Raw genomic sequence first — 20,848 nt, forward strand, 5'->3', positions numbered from 1 at the left:
AAATTTTTATCTTTTTAATAATGATCAACTTTACGGCTAGATCGTATCGCATTGTTAGAGCTATGCTTACACATGCAGCGCATGCAACCCAAGCAATGTTTACCATTGATGATGGACCACACGCAGCTGGTGAAGAAAGCACTACAGCAAATGTCACACACATGCAATACTGGATGAAATCCTGCAGAACGTCTACACCCACTAAGCTGCCCACAGCCAACCACCCATTATAGCACGTACAGTGCATGCCATTGTACAGTTCTACCAGCTGTAGTCTTTTCGTTATTCGAGAATATTTTTTGTATGAACAATGTATATACATTGAGGCTAAACCCTACTGTAAAAGTTAAGAAGAGAAATACCAGTTTTATTACATTGTAACGTGGTATCAGAATATTATTAGAACTAACTGTCCACCATGAGTGATTCCTTTCCTCCTCCTCTTTTTTCCTCACCCTCCCTACCAAATCTTTCTCATATTATTTCTGTAAAACTCAGTCCTGAGAAGTACTTTCCATGAAAGGTTGTTGGTACCCATCCCGCTCCTCCCTCCAAATCACCAGACAACTCTCATCACCCAGAGTGCGATGTATGTCAGACTCATGAAAAATTAATTACCAAGAAAATCTGTCAAAGAAAATTTACCAAGAAAATCATGACAAATTTAGAAGTCAATAATGGAGTTGCCAAAGAGATGTTGTATGGGACTTGTAAGGCCGAATTAACGGTCCATTAAAATCAACCCCTCAGTGATGAGGGGATCGTAGGGCCCGTAGGCCCCAACATGTGAAAAAACAAAAAATGAACGGCTGCATCATATTGTGCCACGTGTCAGTAACTTAGGGGGTCACCGTTACCCTCACAAACCCCACCAATCTTGTATCTGCCCTATGCATGGGTCACCCTCTACTGCTATAAGACGCATCACATGCTTCAGAGAGAGAGGGACAGAGACAGAGAGAGAGGGGAGAGCGTGTTAGCGAGAAGGAGAGGTCAGGATTCCTCGCAAATCCATAAAGAGGTTATCCTATCTTCTTCATCACCTTTCACAAGATTTTCCCCACTCACACACACTCTTGTGTCTCGCTCTTTAAAACTCCGCAAATCCTTCTCTCCCCCCCTCCTCTCTCTCTCTCTCTCTCTCTCTCTCTCTCTCTCTTCCCCCTTCTTCTTCCTCTGTTTTTCATTGGTTTTCAACGCGGAAGCTGCAATCTTTTTGAAGTTGTCCAATGAATAAATCTGAGATGACTTTCTGAAGCTGGGTCCAAATACAGATTTTTGTTTTCTTTTTTTGAAGTAAGAAGAGGAGGGAAAATGGCCCCCAGGTCAGGCAGAGGCAAGGCAAACAAAGCCAAGGCAGAAAGGAAGAAGAAAGAAGAAAAAGGTCAGATTCCTATTTAAATTACTTATAAAAGAACCTGATTTTTTTTATATCCATTTCTTCAACAGGAAATTAATTTGATTATTAATTCATTTGTCCCTCTCTTAATTTCTCTTCTCACTCGAGTTTGTGCAGTAGTACCGCCCAGTGTTCTTGACATTACTGTCATCACCCCAAATGATAAACAAGTCATTCTCAAGGTACACAGTTTTCCGTTCTCTCCTCAGATCCTTTTTTCCCCAAATTTCTTAATATAATTAATTTAGAATGAAAATCTTTGAAGGCTATCTCCACTGACAAGATACTGGATGTAAGGAGGCTATTGGCGGCGAACGCAGAGACATGCAACCTCACAAATTATTCTTTGTTTCATGAGGCAAGCACGAGCTTCTATATATCTTTTGTTTTATTTATTTAGTTATTTGTTCACGAACTTCTTGTTTGCATTTTTCTTAATCTCGCATTTATCGTACAGTAAACTTGCTTTGATTTCAAAGAATTAAATCTTCCTTGATTTGCAGGTCAAAGGAAAGAGATTGGATAACAGGGTAGAAGTGGTGAGTCTGAAACCATACAGCTTGAGAATGGTTGAAGGTAGGTGGAGCTCCCACACTAGTAATTCAGCATCAACCATTAGTTTGGTCACGTTTTATCACTCATTTATTAATTAATTAAAAGTCATCAATCATGTTCTACGATATATGTTGTACCAAGAAAATCATAAAAACCGAAAGGTTGGTAGGGTTCCAAATTATTTTTACTTTTTAAAAAAGGACACCCTTCCTTGAATATTAAAAAAAAGGGTTTAAATTGTGGTGTACATCACTAACAAAGAAGTTGAGGGCATGTTTGAAAATATAATTATTTTTAGATATGTTTGCAAAATAGAAAAATGGATTCATGTTGGTTTCTATACTATTATTTATTAGATATTATGAGATTCTTTATACATAAATCCATTTGTCATCTGAGGCGAAAACATTTCCCCTTCCTGCCCGGCAAAGTAGTAGCAAGTACCATATATAGGAATAAAAACGGAGTATGGCATTAAGCTTTTGCTTTCATGCCCATAAAAAAAGGTCCATGTTATGTAAATGATGTCAGTCTTATGCGGTCTCGTTTGTTTTTATAGATGAGATGATATGAGTTGAAATTAAAGTTAAAAATTAAATAAAATATTGTTAGAATATATTTTTTATATAATTTTTGTTTTAAGATTTGAAAAAATTGAATTATTTATTTTATTTTGTATGAAAATTTAAAAAAATTATAATGATTAGATAAAATAAGTTGAGATTATTTGTAAAAATATACCAAATAGAATCTGTCTTTCTCTGTCTGTTTTGCCAGCATTGCACTAGTTTTTAGTTTTTAGTAAACTGTAAATAAAACATAATGATTTTCAAATTCAAATAACAGAGCAAATTCACAGATGAACCCTAGGAGGGGTTTGGACTTTGGGTTATTAGAAAAACAAGAAATAAATAAGTACAAATAAAAATAAAATAATAAACATTGGTTTTGTCGTGGACCGTGGTCGAGCACATTGCATAAATTTTCGCATACGGTGGACCCTCTACGAAGTGCAATGCTACCTATAATTTAATTATCTTTGATTTGGTGTAAAAAGGTGGGACACTTTTCTGAACCCCTTCACCATTCTTCAAGTTTTTATTCTATTATTATATATATATCTAAAGAATCGAGAAAGTCTATTGCCCCCAGTAACCGAAATAATTACATCCATGTCACAATCTGACAGAGGACTACACTGACGAAGCCCAGGCCTTTGCGCATGTGCGGAGGCTACTGGACATCGTGGCCTGCACTGTGAGGTTTGCCAAGCCCCGACGAAGCCCGCCAACACCGGATTCCAGGTCCAAGAAGAGTAGGGCTCAGCAGGCCAAGAGTCACTCTGGCCCACCCACACCGTCCGATGGACTGGCCCGATCGTCGTCGTCGTCGTCGTCGTCATCAGATCCCTCTGTTTCTGCGGACAACCTCGGGATGGTCGCCGTCCACCCAACGCCGAAGCTCTCCGACTTCTACGAGTTCTTCTCGATCTCTCACCTCTCTCCTCCTATACTACGTGAGTATCCTTTTCTTTGTTCTTTTTGGGCTTTAGATTGGTTTTCTTGGTGGTCAATCTGATTTCTCATAGATGGGAAAAAAAGTATGACTGTATAAAGAAAAATTATATTTTCGAGCACACACAAATAACTCTTACGTCAAAAACTCTTACATTAAACGAGTATTGCTAATTGCTACCCAAAAAAAAAAAAAAAAAAATTACGTTTATGAAATTCTGGTTGCGAATTTGTTATTTGGTTAAAAAAAAATTTTCAATTACATGTCAAATAGTGAGGAAATTTAGAGAGTATAAAAAAATGCTTATGTTTTGAATTATTTTTTGTAACTCTAATAGTTTAGTAAGTGATGTTTAACCGACTTGTAAGTAGTCACGGTCACGTCTTAATAATAATAGTCTAGTAGGAAAGTGGATAATGATTTAAATTTGATTATTTTTGTTTTGCAGATTTGAAGAGATGTGACCAGAAGAATGTTGAAGAAAAGCGAGATGGGGATTATTTTGAAATGGAGGTGCTAATTGCTACTATTCACTTTTTTTTTTTTTTTTTCTTTTTCAAATTTTTTGGGACTTTGGTACAATTTTTTTTCTGACCCTGAACATCTTTTATCCCGAGTGAAACTCCTATTACTTTTAATAAATCACCAATGAGTCAATTTAAGCGTGGTTGAATTTTCCTTTTTAGCATAGCATTGGATGGCCCTTTTCTCAAGTTGATAAGTTGAGCTAGATGACATTATTTTCTACCCAAGATCCAATTAAAAGTTGTTGAACATTGCCTACCGATGTAGTCGTTTATCAACTTGATCTTGAGTTGAATAGGAGCGTGTTTTACAGTCTAGCTGCCACCTTTTAACTTACAATGGCTTTACAACATGCCATATTTCTAATCCGCACTGTCACAATTAGTAATCTACCTGAAATTATTCTTGATAAAGTTGTCATGTAGTATGATGCATTGCGACTACATGCACTTCAAGACATATAGTATGATATTATTCTTCCCTTGACATTTTTTCTCCTTTATGCCTGCCTTTGTTTAATAATTTTGAATTGTGACTGCTCCTACCTACAAGTTAAGGTCTTTGAGTCTCAAAATAAAAATTCTTTGGAATAAAGAAGCTTCAAATGCATGCAGATTAAGATCTGCAATGGGAAGTTAATACGAGTGGTTGCATCAGTGAAAGGGTTCTATACCACGGGGAGGCGGATTTTACAAAGCCACTCACTGGTGGATCTTCTACAACAGCTTAGCAGAGCTTTTACCAACGTGGGTACTTTTATGTGTTACTTGAATTTTCATTGTATTTTACTTGTTTTAATTCTATACACTTGTCTACCTACATTGCATATGAATTGCAACATATATATGGCTGGAAATTTATCTCCTTGGAATCAACTCAGAGTATGCCAATTTGAGAAATTGGGTTGGGAATGGTATACAAAGTGGCAAGAAATATTGGTTTAGAAGGCATGCTTTAACGATTTTGAGAAACCTCATAACTTTGTCGGTATACGGTGAATTGAATCACCACATGTTGTAACTTATTTGGTATCATATGCTTAGTTTCACCAAAATCTTGAAAGCCCTACCAAAAACCAGGTTACAATTTTCTAATTCAATTTCTTTTCTGGAATAAATAGCTGAATTGTCATGGGAGAAGTTTAATTTTCTTCCATCAGTATTAATGTTCAAATTTGTGTGGGGTTGCATATCAACCAAATTTGTTGATTTCTGCTGGATAACCTTTGCCTGGTGAAGTTACCCATGTTTCTTTTTAATAGGATTCTGCTGAGTTTTGTTTCAGTTGGTTGAGACTTGACTCAAGTGGCATATTTTTCATCTGGCTATACTATGTTGCTTATCTGTTTTGAACTAACCTGCCTAGTCTGTAACTAACAGATATGTGATTGATGCAGGCATATGAATCTTTAATGAAAGCTTTTGCAGAACACAACAAGGTCGGTTTCCCATCATAATTAGAAAAATTCTATTCATAAGCCCATACACCACACACCAACCATTTTTTCAATTTTTTTAATTTTTTTCTTTTACTAAATGTTTGGTATATAAATAATAAATAATAAATTTGAATTAGTTTTAAAAAAATTTTAAAAAATAAAAAAAGTGAGGTGTGTGGTGTGTGAGGCTTATGAGTAGCAAAACTCTCATAATGACCATTTTACACGTAAATGTTGTGAAAAGAAAAAATGTATAAGCTTTTAAATAATTCATCATGTTGTTTTTGTTCCCTCCCTTTTCAGTTTGGTAATCTTCCATATGGATTTCGAGCAAATACATGGCTTGTTCCTCCATCCGTTGCTGATTCTCCGTCAGACTTCCTAATTCTACCAACAGAAGATGAAAGTTGGGGTGGCAATGGCGGCGGCCAGGGAAGAAATGGTGAATATAATCTTCGACCATGGGCAACAGATTTTTCAATATTGGCTCGCCTACCTTGCCAAACTGAAGAGGAGAGGGTGGTCCGAGACCGGAAAGCTTTTTTGCTTCATAGTCAATTTGTTGATGTCTCAGTCTTTAAAGCTGTTGCAACAATACGTCGTCTTGTCGATTCCACTATGCAAGCAAACAATTCACACAGTTGTCGGCCAGGCTCAGTCCTTCATGAGGATCGCGTGGGGGATTTATCCATTACAGTGAAACGTGATACAATTGATGCAAGCTTAAAATCTGAAGTAAAAATGAGTGGCAGTTGGTTTTCCAATATGTCTGACAAGGAAGTTGCTCAAAGGAATTTGCTCAAAGGGTTGACTGCAGATGAGAGTGTAGTGGTTCATGTAAGTACCTGTCTTCTGTGCTGTAAGGTTGGAAGTATGTATGTTGAAAATATGAGGAATATGAATCTAAGTTTATGTATCTGATTAACAGCTGCCTCTACGTCGTGCTACTTATTGAATTATTCATTTTTCCTTGAGTGTCACTGATTTCTGAGCTGTTCTCTGTGTGTGTGTGTGCGCGCGCGCGCATATAAGCCTAGGTTTATTTAAGCGTTTTCAGTTTAATTTATTTCCTTTGCAAATGCATGTCTACTTTTTCCAAATTAGTTACCCTAAGCCTCATATATTCTATGTCCAACCTTCTTCATTGAGGATAATATTTTTCTTTGATATCAAGGCAGAGATGTCTATTCTACCACTGAATAATAATTTTTTTTGGTCTTGTCCTTGTCCTTGTAATGTCTCTTAACATCTAAACTTCATCATCCCTCACGATGTTGCTGGCTGATATTTGTTTCATGGGCCAAAATTATCTCAAGCAGTTATAACTTTTACAGGATACTCCTTCCTTGGGTGTTGTTGTAGTAAGACATTGTGGATACACTGCAACTATAAAAGTGGTTGGTAATGTGAAGAAGGCAAAGTTTGAGACCCAAGAAATTGAAATTGATGATCAACCAGATGGAGGAGCGAATGCTCTTAACATTAACAGGTTTGAACTATAATCCAATTGCCTCATTACTCAACAGCTTGGTTTTGACCTTTTGCAATTACATGCATGTATTATCACACAATACTGTGGGCAGGGATTAATAGTATACCAGGCATGTCGGCCGCATCGGATCATTCTCCTGTCCTAGTTGTTACTAAGAAACCTGAGAAGCAGAAATTGATTGTTTATCCTCTCCTAACCACATGTCTGCATATTCAGATAGATTTGGTTGTCCTCATGAAAAGATGGCAAGTTGAGAAAAAATAGGGATTTGGTTCAGTTCCCGGACACTGTTATCTAGCCTTAGTTTTTAGCTTGTTATTGAATCTACTGACTGTATTGCTTTTGAGAGTTTAAGATATTGTTGTAAAGACTTTACTGTTCCATAATGTATATTACCCTACAGACTGATTGAATACAAAATTCTTTTACAGCTTGAGGCTTCTACTTCATAAGTTTAGTGCTGAGTCATACAGAGGAGGTTGCTCACCTCAGTCTACCTTGGATGGTTTAGAAACGTCTAGATGTCTTGTAAGAAGAGTAATTAAAGAGAGCTTGAAAATGTTAAAGGAGAAACCAATTGACTCTGAGAGGTCTATCAGATGGGAACTCGGCTCTTGTTGGATGCAACATCTACAAAAGAAGGAAACACTATCAGAAAAGAGTTCTATAGGCCCTGATGATGTTAATGCGGCTGAACATGCTGTCAAAGGTCTTGGAAAGCAATTTAAGTTTTTGAAGAGAAGGGAAAAGAAACAAAGTACTGTAAGTTGTACGTGGGATAAGGAAGAAAATGATTCTAGACCTGGCAATCTGCATGTGGAAACTGATTCCGGAGAGCTATGCAATGGGGAACTTTGCAGCACAGCAGGACTGGATAAACTACTTTCTGAAGATGCTTTTTTGCGCCTTAAAGAAACTGGAACTGGTTTTCATTTAAAGGTTCCCTTGACATCATTTTGATAAAAATTTTACATTATCGACATTCTTGATTTGGTTTCTAAGCCATTTATGCTATCGGGCGTTCTCATTTTGACTGGAATACTTTACAAACTAAATTTTGTTCTTTCTTTATTCTTATGATTAAGATTTTCACTGTTATTGTATTTTTTGTTCCTGTGTTGTTTTTATGGAACTGGTATTGCTTCATGTCTACTGATATTGTTTCTTATTATCTTTTTGGCTAATTGATTTAATTTGCTTCTTCCAACAGTCAGTAGATGAGCTAATCATGCTGGCACAGCAATACTATGATGAAGTCGCTTTACCAAAACTGGTAATGTTTTTTTTATTAACTTTTTCTGTGTACTCAAGTTTACAAGGATCTTATGCAGGGTTATGAACTAAATCTCTTACTTTGTTAGGTAACGGACTTTGGATCACTTGAACTTTCTCCAGTTGATGGCCGTACACTAACTGACTTCATGCATTTAAGGGGACTGCAGATGCGCTCTTTGGGTCGAGTGGTGAGAAAACAATCCCTCTATTTCTTTCTCCCAGGCCCACCCTGCCTCACCTAACAACATTCTAGCCAAAGTTCCTCTGGTTTTGGTCCTTTGAAATTCTGTAGGATTTTGGAATGGCTAAATGTACAATTATTGTAGTGGGCTCTAATCTTATTGTGCAAATCAGGTTGAACTTGCAGAGAAACTTCCCCATATACAATCACTTTGTATCCATGAGATGATTACACGAGCTTTCAAGCATGTACTTAAAGCAGTTGTTGCCTCTGTTGACAATGTTGAGGACTTACCTGCAGCAATTGCTTCATCCCTAAACTTTTTACTTGGATGCTGTGAGATGGAAGATGACCAAGATTTGAACGATGATCATCTTCTCAGATTTGAGTGGTTAAAAATGGTTTTAGCCAAAAAATTTGGTTGGACAATAAAAGACGAGTTTCTTCATGTGAGAAAGTTATCAATTCTCCGCGGGCTTTGCCATAAGGTATTTATCCCTTTTGACTGCTCTTGTTGCTGAAGTTTAGTCAATGCATGATTGTCATTCCTTTTTGTTATTCTTTTCACAGGTTGGATTAGAGTTGATTTCGAGAGATTATGATATGGAATGTCCTTACCCCTTCAGGAAATATGATATCATCAGCATGGTTCCTGTGTGTAAGGTGTTAATTGGTCTCACTCTCCAATTCTGTTTTTGATTCATTTACCAACTCTTTGAGCCTGCTAATAGTGGCCTGAAAATATCCTAAATATTTGATAATCCTATTTTTGATTTGATGGTTACCATCTCATTTAGGCAGCTAACATTGGCTCCAACATATATTTGATTTTTGAATTTTTTTCAACAGCATGTTGGATGCTCTTCTGCTGATGGACGGAATCTGTTGGAGTCATCAAAAGTTGCTCTTGATAAAGGAAAGTTAGAGGATGCTGTTAACTATGGAGCAAAGGTACTTTTCCACTCTCCTACTCAACCCATATCTTCTTTTCCTAGATGGAAAACAGTAATTTATCTCAGGTTGTATTACTTTCATTTGAAGGCACTAGCAAAGATGATAGCTGTATGCGGTCCCTACCATCGAACTACTGCAAGTGCTTACAGTCTTCTAGCCGTAGTACTTTACCACACAGGAGACTTTAATCAGGTAACAAAATCTTTATTTTTTTGGCTTTATTTATGGGAAGTAGAGCTAAGCATCCGTCTTACATGTTTTGAACTGGAGTACTAATTGTCATAATGTGCGTTTTTGTATTGAATGGAGACAATCTTCTCGATTTGCTTTAGTCATTTTCAGTTTCTAGAGTGTATGTAGGTTTTTCCTCTTGTATACTTTCTATGTACTTAGGCTATGCCTATTCTTTGTAATTAAATCTCTTATTAATTAAAAAAAAAAACTAATTGTCATCGTTTAAGAGCTTGTTTGGACACTTGGAGCATTTCAAAATTCTATGAATTGTAGTGAAATGGGCTGTGAATAGTAGTGAAATTGTTTAAGTTAAGATGCTTTATTGGGTTTTGGGAAAACAGAGAAAAAATTGAATAAAAATATTATAAAGTTAAAAAATTGTTTGAATATAATTTTTGTTTTTAAGTTTAAAAAAGTTGTATTGATTTTTTTGTTTTGTTTTGAAGTTTGAATAAAAATTGTGAGAAGTTTTGAGAATTTCTCATCTTATCTTATTACTCAAACATACTTTAAATTAAAGAATCTAGATTATTTTGTCTAGGGCTAACAAAATGCAAAATTCTCGAGTTTGATATATAGCAGATGTAGTATTGCAGTATCTTTACAAGTAAGTTGAGCCTAAGTAAGCTTTACAATCTTTGGAAGTTGCATTCAAATCATGATGCACTTTTAAGATTTTTATTTTGAAGAATGAACAATCTCTGAGACCTACGTCATTGCACAAGCATTTTACAATTGATGTTACTGCCAATGGTCTTGTGGCTGTCTTTAAATTTTGTTGTCACCAAGTCTCACCATGTGTGAGTGGTTGCATTTGTTTTGTTCTCTAAATTCAAGTTCTTTTTCCATTTCCTAGGCAACTATATATCAGCAAAAGGCTTTGGATATCAATGAGAAAGAACTTGGGCTTGACCATCCAGATACAATGAAAAGCTACGGGGATCTTTCTGTTTTCTACTACAGACTACAACACATTGAATTGGCTTTGAAGTAAGTCTAAGCTGTTTCGAACTTCTGCATTTAGCGAAAATAAGGATCTTTGTATTTAGTCATTCTAGATTAATGATGCTGTATACTACTAAATACAGAGTTTCTGGTAAATCTGAATTTCCTATTAAATCTATCCGTAGTTCCAGTATACTTGTAATTGATTCATTGTGCGCCCTTTGGTTCTCTTGATTAAACCTATTGTGTAATTGGCAGGTACGTAAACCGTGCTCTGTTCCTTCTTCATTTTACATGTGGACTGTCTCACCCAAACACAGCTGCAACATATATAAATGTAGCTATGATGGAAGAGGGCATGGGAAATGTTCATGTTGCTCTCAGATACCTGCATGAAGCTCTTAAATGCAACCAAAGATTATTAGGAGCAGATCATATACAGGTCTCTCTCTCTCTCTCTCTCTCTCTCTCTCTCTCTCTCTCTCTCCATGCATATATGTAGATGTATTTATATGTATAACTACATCACATGCAATTTTCTCCCGAGTAAAATGTTTTGTTTTACCTTACAGACAGCTGCAAGCTATCATGCCATAGCCATAGCTCTTTCATTAATGGAAGCATATTCCCTAAGTGTGCAACATGAGCAAACTACTCTTAAGATACTTCAAGCCAAACTTGGACCAGAAGATCTTCGTACTCAGGTCACAGCTTTGATATTCCCTGTGTTTATTGATTTTATTATCAGGTAGTAATTTCTACCTTTGTGTCTGTATTGCAATCTGTTCAGTAAGATAGCTTTGCAATATGGCAGATTAAATTGAAGGAATGGTTTCAGCCATTTCACTTTTGCATGGGGAGGTCCAAATTTTTGTAGTTGATGTATGATGATGCTGTTTTCTTGTTAATACAGGATGCTGCAGCATGGCTTGAATACTTTGAATCAAAGGCCCTGGAGCAGCAAGAAGCAGCAAGAACTGGAACTCCAAAGCCAGACACATCAATTGCAAGCAAAGGTCACCTTAGGTATTGATATGGTATTCCCAAATTACTTAGTTTCAAATCGAATTATCACGTTTCGGGGCACCAAAACCCTTTATCCTTTCTTGCAGCGTATCGGATCTCCTGGATTACATAAATCCTGTTCAAGATTCAAAAGGGAGTGATGCACAGAAGAAACAGCGGCGTGCAAAGGTAGGCAGATATTTTTTCTTGCTTTATCAGGATTTAGGAACATAATGTCAATACTAATGTTCTTTCGTGATCAGTATAACCTCCTTGCCCCCAACATAATCACCTACTTGTCATAGAGAGTAGGTTCAACTAAACTGTCTTGACGCCATTTTTGTTTGTTATGGTCAGTCTTGGTGAAGGCCCTAGGTACACTGGCACCCTCTTTTATGGCGTTCTTTAGAAATTTGTTTGTTAATGACAGTAGTCTTGGGCTCTTGTTGAGCTTTAGACATTCCGGGAACCTCTTTTGTCACATTTCAAGCTTTTAAGGTTGTTCTCAGAACATGCTAGATATGGTCTACCAAATATCTGCATATCTAGAGTCATTCATCTAATAGATCCCCTAAATAAAGAAATTTAAAATATTTCCTTTATGGAATTGAACATGCTTATCATGATTTCATCTCTAATTTCCCAGGGTTTTCAGTCAAGTGATAAAACCCATCAAGCACAAAATGATGCTACGGCAGATGGTGACATGTTCTATGATGGCTCGGAAGATACTACAGATACAACAGATGGAAATAAAGAAGTAGGGAGAGTTGGCAAAGTTAAACCTAAAGAACCTGAAGAAAGTGATGATATTACAAGAAGTGGACCAAAAACTGTAATTGGAGTTTTTGAAGAATCTACTTCAGATGAAGGATGGCAAGAAGCCAATTCAAAAGGGCGGTCAGGGAATACTACAGGCCGGAAATTTGGCCGGAGGCGACCAGTTCTTGCAAAGCTGAATGTTAACAATGCAAAATATTCAAATTTTAAAGGAAGCGTATATAGGCGGGATCTCATTTCACCAGTGCGAACAACTCCAAAGACTATCTCAACTGAGTTGTCTTCATTGAAGCAGTCAAAGGCTACCAGCTTGAGTTCTAGAGATGATTCAATTAATCCCCAGGCAAAAGCTCCTGCTTCCAAGGTTCCCTCCAGTCCAGCAACTCTTACTTCCTTGGCTTCAAAATCTCTTTCTTACAAAGAAGTAGCTCTGGCACCTCCAGGTACCATTCGAAAACCATTACCAGAGAAAGTAGAGGAATTAAATCAGGAAAAAACTGAAATCCAGATGCTCAACATTCCACATGAGATATCAAAGGATGAAGAAAGTAGCAATAGCTCTCTAGTTGAAGCAATCCCAAAAGATGTTGAGGTTGAAGAAGATTGTGAAAAAAGCGATCAAATGGAACATACTACCCCAAAACTTGAAGAGGTTTCGTGTTCGTCTGATCAAGTAAAGCTGGTAGAAACAAATGGGAGTAAGCTTTCTGCTGCAGCTGAACCATTTAATCCAGGATCACTGCCCATGCCTAACCATGCTGCAACAAGTATATATGATGTAAACATCAGTCAAGGCATGCTTGCAGAACCTGCTCTTACTCCAGTTGTTGACAGGATTCCTTGCGGACCTAGATCATCTCTGTATCTGAGAAACAATTCTTCTTTCCGAATGAAACATGGCTTTCCGAGATATCATACCCGTGGCAAGGAAAGAAGTGGATTTGGACCTCCAAGAATCATGAACCCACATGCACCCGAGTTTGTACCCGGGAGAGCTTGGCAAACAAATCCTGGTGATGCTAATCCTAACATTTCAGCCGAGTCAAATTCTATGTTTGAAACATGTAGGGCGGAAGAGGAAAAGCTGGATGATAAATCCAATAATGAAGTTAAACATAGTGCTTCAAAAAAGAGCTTCACTGAGTCTGAGAAGTCGGAGCTTGTGAGTCAGATATTGCTTAGTTTGTTTGTACAGTCAGTTCAGCAAAATATGGATCCTGTGGAGGAACCTGCAGTTAACGAGAAGAATTTTGAGTATTCAGAGAATTCTTCGGATGCAGTAGCAAATGATGGTGCAATTATAGAAATTCTCGACGGGAATGAGGGAAAGGATTTGGTTTCTCGAACAGGTGATGTTAAGCAGCCGGAAATAATAGACGTGAATAAGACTAATGGGGATGATGAAGGGTTTATAGCTGTCCCAAAGAAGAGAAGAAACAGGCAGCAGTTTAGGGATGGTGTAACTGGGTTGTACAATCAGCAATCCATCTGTGCTTCTGTTCGTTAAAGAGTGGCATTGCCTATTCACGGATTGCCTCTTCGTCAATAAGTTCTGGTCTCGTGAATTTGTTTGCATCACATTTGAACAGTAGCACATGTTATATTTAGGGAAGTTTTGGTCATACTCGATTTCATTCTATTGGTTTATAAGCTCACATGGGACGTTATAATAACCCTTGTAGAAATTTCTCTCTGATTTCGAGATTTTAGTTGATCAATAAAAAGCCAATTGGCTAATGATTTCCCCTACTTCATGATCCGTTTCTCCTGTGATTTTCTCTCCTCCCACAATAAAATTGGAATTTCAACTTATTATTTCTATATTCTCTGTTAATCCGATGCTTTGATGAATTGAAAAATGACTATTGTACACGTACCTTGAGGTGGCGTTCCAGGTAATTGACAACCTTGGAAATGATGCATTTAGGACACGTTTGAACAGTAACTTGAGATAAAAATTAAAATTAATAAAATATTATTTTTAATATTATTATTAGTTTAAGATTTGAAAAAATTAAATTATTTACTGTATTTTATATAAAAATTATCATTATTAAATAAGATAAAATAAAATAAATTAAAATACTTTTTTCGTATCCAAACCTCATAAGAGTAGCCTTATCGGAATATGTAAATCTAAAATTAAACTCACTTTTTACCTATTAGATATCAAACCTCCTGCATCGGATTATGTAATAACAAATGTTTTAACTTTTAACTACAATAATTGGAAAGAAAATATCAAATTTGGTTGCAACTGTATAATCATCAAATTCTTATTTTATTAATTTATTGTAATTCTCCCTCTCTCTTCTCTCGCATAGATATATCCTAGTAGCTTTAATTTCATCTTGCACCAGATCCAGTAGATTTAATTCATGAGTTAAATTAATTAAATAATTAAAAAATTAAATTTTAAATTCATGATAAAATTAAATAAATTAAAAATATCCAAATTAAATATTTTTTTAGGTTATTAATATATTATGAATAAATAAATAATCCAATATAGAGATTTGATGTGAATGAAATAGTCAAAATTAAATTCATTTTATATTTATTAAAAGTATTATTTACATATGCATAATCTAATAATAATACTCTAAAGTAGAGGTGGGAGGTTTTGGCGCTGTACCAAACCTCCCACCGGCCAATTTTTTCTGTGTCGTACTTCCTTAGGATCAATTCCTGCAGATTTTAGATTTCTGCAATGAAAACTGAAAAGCACAACACAATTCAATATATTTCAGTCCATATAGAGTGTTGATTTTGATCTCAATTTATTTTAAACTAATTATTAATATGATTTATTACTTTTTCAACTTCTCATAAAAAATTTAAACTCATCTCAACTAAATTAATATATCTTAATTAAAAAAATTAAATTCATATCAACTAAAAAAAGTTAATCTCAATAAAATTTATAAAATATTATTATTCATAATTCAACTCAATTCAATTCAATATACAAATATAGCTATATTTCTGAAAATTCTTGTATAATATTATATGGTACATTATGATACGGGTGTTGGCCTGGGGCCCTTTACCATACCCGGTATTAAAATCCGAACTGATCTCTGGTTGTTTCTGACCTGTTTTAACTGGAGGAATTAAGAAGATTGAAGTAGTTTAGGACAAAATGACTGTACATATATATACATATATATATATCTCAACAAGACAATTATTATCTTGGGCAGAAATCACAATAAAATATGATTATGGTATCGGGTGTCACATTAATGTTCGTGGACAATAAAAGACCTATTACTATATGTTCATGCAAAACTGCAGTTATAAATGATGCATTTACTCGAGGCAATGCCTACAGTGCTTGACCTCAATCTTGTATTTCACTTGTCTTTTTCTTTTTGACAAAGTTAATGTTGAGTTTTGCTCTTTAGAGTTTTACATTGGTAGTGAGTGAGGAAGAGGCAAAACTCATGAGTTATAAATAAGAGGCTTAATCTCTTAGTTTAAGTGCACCAGTTAAAAGCTTATCTAATAATTTTTGACTTTATATTTATATGATTAATATATAGAAAAACACATATATTATTTATAAAATATATATATTAGTGGAGTCGGAATCGGTGGGAAGTCGGAGTCAGAATAGGAGGCGGAGTCGGAGTCGGATCCGCCTGAACTCCGACTCCGACTCCGACTTGTCGGAGCCGGAGCGGAGTCAGAGTCGGATTTTCGGATTTTTGCTCAGCCCTATCCTCTATTAGCCTTTTGTAAAAGGGAAAGAGGTATAGAGTTAAAGATTTACTAGTGGGGTAGCTTTGTGAGTGTGGTGAGGAGAAAAATTATGTGATTGTAACAATTTTTCACATAGTGAATTTTCTTCTCTGGGTCTGGTGGTTTTTCTCCTGTTTTGGAGTTTCCACGTAAATTTCTTATGTTGTTATTATTTCTCTATTTTTCTTGTTATTCATGTAAAGGGTAGATCCTGGGGGGTGAATTTGGAGGTCCAAATTCCCAACAATTGGTATCAGAGCCACTAGGCTCTTTTTGTGGAGTGGAGTTTTGGTGTGGTAGTGTGGATACGTACAGTCTAAGGAGGTTCTGTCTAAGAGATTGGAAATTTTAAGTGTGTCCATTGTGACCCTCCAATCTTTCCTGGGAACTGACTTAGTGAGGTACTATTCATTTCTACAATAAATTCATCAAAGCAATGTCAGGAAGTATGCCTTCAAATATTGTCAAATTTAAGGTGGAGAAATTTGATGGGAGAATCAATTTTGGCTTGTGGCAAGTACAAGTCAAGGATGTCTTGATTCAATCAGGATTACACAAGGTATTGAAGGGCAGACCAACACATGAAGTCAGCACTGGTACTAGTGTGACTGGTGAAAGTAGCAGATCTAAAATGAGCGATGAAAATTGGGAGGATCTGGATTTGAGAACAGCAAGTGCAATACGTCTGTGCCTGATCAAAAATGTTCTTGCAAATGTGCATGGAATATCTACGGCAAATGAACTCTGGGAAAAACTCGAAGAGTTGTATCAGACGAAGGGCATCTCAAATCGCGTGTACCTGAAGGAGCAGTTTCATACACTGCGAATGAGTGAAGGTACAACTATTTCAGATCATTTAAGCGTTCTCAATGGCATTGTTGCTGAGCTAGAAGCTATTGGAGTTAAAATTGATGATGAGTATCAAGCCTTGAGACTCATATGGTCTCTTCCACCTTCCTATAAGCACATGAAACCTATTTTGATACATGGGAAGGAGAAAATAATTCTTTCAGAGGTTACCAGTAAAATCTTTTCTGAAGAGAGAAGACTAAGTAGTGGAAGTAATGTTCTACTTGAGAACTTTGCGATTGTAGCAGCTGGAAATGGAAAGATGAAGAACTCCATGAAGAAGAAAGTAGTCTGTTGGGGGTGTGGACAATCTGGGCACATCAAGAAAAATTGTCCAAGAGCTGGAGCAGAGCAGGTTCGGCAAGTGGCTCCAAGTCAGTAAATGGAGATACTGATATTGATGCTAATATTGTGTCTCTCTCCATGGAAGATTTCGATCTTTAAAAAGAGACATGTACATCCTCATGGCATGCCGCTAATTCCCAAAGTTGCCATGATAGAGGATGTGTTAATATTAGCGGGTCCACAAGTTTGTACACAGGCATTGGTTTGGCATTGATGCAAGGTGTGTGGTGGAAATTCATGTCGATGGCTGATGAACTTCCAGGAGAGTCAAACGTGGAAGTTACACCATAATTTTCAGCAAGATTGTTTTTCGACATGGGTCGAAGTGAAATGCTTGGAATTGGTTTATTCTGAGTGGGTATGCTTTTATGGTGAAGCATGATAGCGGAAGTTATGAAGATCTTCATTGAGGTGGAGCTTGGCTGTGGGACCAGTCAAAGTCGCAAGGTGGAGATTGTTGAGTTTTGCTCTTTGGAGTCCCACATTGGTAGTGAGTGAGGAAGAGGCAAGACTCATGAGTTATAAATAAGAGGCTTAGCCTCTTAATTTAAGTGCACCAGTTGAAAACTTATCTAGTAACTTTTAACTTTAGTTAAATTCCTCTATTAGCCTTTTATAAAAGGGGAAGAAGTGTAGAGTTAAAGATTTACTAGTGGGGTAGATTTGTGGCTGTGGTGAGGAGAAAAATTATGTGATTGTAACAATTTTTTACATAATGAATTTTCTCTGAGTCTGATGGTTTTTCTCCTGTTTTTGAGTTTCCACGTAAATTTCTTGTGTTGTTATTATTTCTCTATTTTTTTTTTTTTGTTATTCCTATAAATAGTAGATCTTAGGGGAGTGAATTTAGAGCTCCAAATTCCCAACAGTTAAACCAGTTACTACTGAATATTTATTTGCAAATTAAAGCCAGTGTAATACGGTGGTTATTAATCCCAAGCAGTAGAATCACAAACATGTCAGAGGCTGCAACGACCAAGATTCTTTGCCATTGATGAATAACTACGATCTAGCATTAATCATAGGGTTGGCTACCTTCCTGGCATATTTATGACTTCATCAATCTCTCTCACCCTTGTGTTCTATTCACAGATTCTATATTGACCTGCAATTCAAAGATAAGGAAAATGGGCAACATTAAGTTCAACAGAATACGATATATAGTCCAAATTAATAATGCACCATCTTGACAATTGTTTTGTTGCATGGCTAGCTAAGACTTTAATGCATGTGTTTATTTCCGTCTTCAATTTCGTGTTCTCTAAGTAGGAGGTAAGCTTGAGTACTTCGTTGTATTATGCTAAGCCAAGTCATAATTTGCTACGCACATTCATTAAGCAAAGAGTTCAACATTTCGCTCTTTTTATTGACAAAAACCTCGCATTCACGCATGTATATGTCATGCGCTCCAAATTTCTGTGTTTTTTTCCCGGCCAGACTCCTAAACGTACAAATCGAGCAAGTTTTTCTTTAGTCGTCTTTTCTTTTCTCCTCCATCCTATATATATCTCTTTGCAACAGTAAGGCTTATTGAGAAAGCATGCAGTTGCCAATATATTCACGCCAATCCATGAATAAAGAACACAGTTTGACAAATTAGGAAGAAAGAGAGGTTGGAGAGTGGGATGGTACGTAATTAATTCTCATATTGAAGGATATCGATCCCTTTGTTTTTCGTTTCTTTTTATGGCCAAAAAAATAAAAGCAGTAGTGGTGACATGTCACATCTGAGTGGGTAATTATAACCACATGCAAGAACGATAAATGGCTTAGCTAGCTAGAAGGGTAAAAATTAGAGGTGGTGGTGATGATTACTCTCATATTAGATTTTGATTTGAGAAGCCATATTCTTCAAACAGACGAAGGTTTCTCAATTACGCAAAGATAATGGAGTGGACCCAAAATGATTGGGGAAATGATGTTGTTCCCATTTTCATCTATGTTTACTTAATATGAGTCCCAAAAAGTGCTGATGCCTCTCTTCCGAGGGGAAAGTTTTAGCCTTTAGGTTCAATTTATGGAGAGGAAGGGGGTTTGGGAGAGAGGGCTCTAGGGAAAAATATAATAAAAAAGGAACACAACTCATCATACCTAAGTTGTTTTTTTGTTCTTTTTCTTTTTTTCTAATCAGTGTTACAAAATACCATATATAGCTAATTATGTCAAGCCAACGTTGGTGTTACCAAGTCAAAGACAAAGGAAAACCAATTAAGAACAATCCTTTACTAATTGGTATTTAGTTTATGTAATATGTATTGGTCTCCCGAACACAGAATTCGATTTTGTTCATATGTAAAAACATATTTGCATTTGAACAAAGTTGAGTTTCGTTTGGTTACACAAACCATCTCATTTTATATAATCATTGTAATTTTTTTAAATTTTTACATAACAATAAACAATTCAACTTTCTTCAAATCTCAAAATAAAAGTAATATTAAAAAATTATATTTTAATAATATTTTATTTTACTTTTAACTTTCATCTCTTCTCATCTCATATGTATAACAAAATGAGACCTAATCTAATTACTTAAATATTCATAAGAAAGTTGCTTGCAGATAAAGGTCCCTAAATTATCATTAATTATTTCTATGATAGAAAATAAGAACCATAATTGTGGTAAATGGATAGGATGTATATGTTCGATCTTGCCTTATCCTTAAGCATAAAAGGTCAATCTTTCATTCTTCACAAGTAGTCCTTTGATATCCAAACACCCATGACTTTGGTACCACTTGTAACGGAAACCCAACACTTGTCCCCAAAGCAAAAGTCATCCACTAAAGAACATTATAAAACCAAAGCTCCTTACTTTGAATGATTATCCACATGATCTAAGACCCCTTTTTTTAGCTTAGTGGGTTGTTTGTTGAGTTTCAGAATATTGAGTTTAATGTGTTGGTTTGTTAAAACCCCACTCAAGCAAGAAAGCATTTTTCTTTGAACCATAGTCTATTTTCCAATCATGTTGTCCTCCATAGATGCCTCGTATGATTGAGTGTTCCCTTGGCATCTTCCATGGTTTTCATGGGATCCAAACAGATGACATCTTATGAGTGACTTTTGACTATGGGAAAGGAGATGAAAAAAAAAAATACCAGTTTCTTTGTGTTTCTGAATATTGGAAAGCATAGCTCATAGTGGGCATATATTTATTAATCACATGGTTATCATTAAGGCACGTGGTCGATGCTTAATAATTTCATAGGTCGACTCTTTACAAGTATATGATGATGCGAATTCTTTATTGGGAATTTTAGGCCAAACATGACAGATTATTCCATCCCATGTCATATTTTATTTGAACTTGTTTTTGTTTTCATAAAAAAAATAACACGACCACTTTTTAATTTATTATATTTTAGTTAAATTAAGGTTATCTTTAGAATACAAACTCACATCAATCTATCTCAAACTAATTATAAACGGGACTCACTATTTTTTTAATTTCTTATAAAAATTTAAACTCATCTTAACTTAATTTATATATTTAAACAAATATGTCAAACTATTTATATTCAAATACATTTCAATATAAAATATTATTATTTACAAATTAACTTAGATCATTTAAAATCATTTCAACATCTAAACGCAGACTAGGACCAA

General features: G+C 35.8%; 1 protein-coding gene across 1 annotated transcript; it reads left to right on the plus strand.

Annotated features, from left to right (window-relative positions):
• Positions 1-945: 945 nt before the first annotated feature.
• On the plus strand, positions 946-14,047 carry LOC122284417 (protein TSS). Its single transcript, XM_043095290.1, has 23 exons — positions 946-1,384; positions 1,517-1,581; positions 1,665-1,757; positions 1,903-1,975; positions 3,144-3,470; positions 3,918-3,982; positions 4,609-4,740; positions 5,391-5,432; positions 5,736-6,269; positions 6,767-6,921; positions 7,356-7,863; positions 8,135-8,197; positions 8,286-8,387; positions 8,554-8,868; positions 8,951-9,043; positions 9,230-9,331; positions 9,422-9,526; positions 10,425-10,558; positions 10,772-10,955; positions 11,086-11,217; positions 11,427-11,539; positions 11,626-11,707; positions 12,165-14,047. The coding sequence occupies exons 1-23, from the start codon at positions 1,315-1,317 to the stop codon at positions 13,803-13,805; spliced, it is 5,130 nt and encodes a 1,709-aa protein (XP_042951224.1). The 5' UTR covers positions 946-1,314; the 3' UTR covers positions 13,806-14,047.
• The last annotated feature ends 6,801 nt before the right edge of the window (positions 14,048-20,848 follow it).

The sequence above is a fragment of the Carya illinoinensis genome, chromosome 1, assembly GCF_018687715.1.
Source record: "Carya illinoinensis cultivar Pawnee chromosome 1, C.illinoinensisPawnee_v1, whole genome shotgun sequence".
NCBI lineage: Eukaryota > Viridiplantae > Streptophyta > Magnoliopsida > Fagales > Juglandaceae > Carya > Carya illinoinensis.

Excerpts from the sequence above, each read along its gene's own strand:
- LOC122284417 (XM_043095290.1), top strand. The coding sequence starts at position 1,315 with ATGGCCCCCAGGTCAGGCAGAGGCAAGGCAAACAAAGCCAAGGCAGAA. Across the intron at positions 4,741-5,390 it reads TTAGCAGAGCTTTTACCAAC|GCATATGAATCTTTAATGAA; the intron begins GTGGGTACTTTT and ends TGATTGATGCAG. Across the intron at positions 10,559-10,771 it reads CACATTGAATTGGCTTTGAA|GTACGTAAACCGTGCTCTGT; the intron begins GTAAGTCTAAGC and ends TGTAATTGGCAG.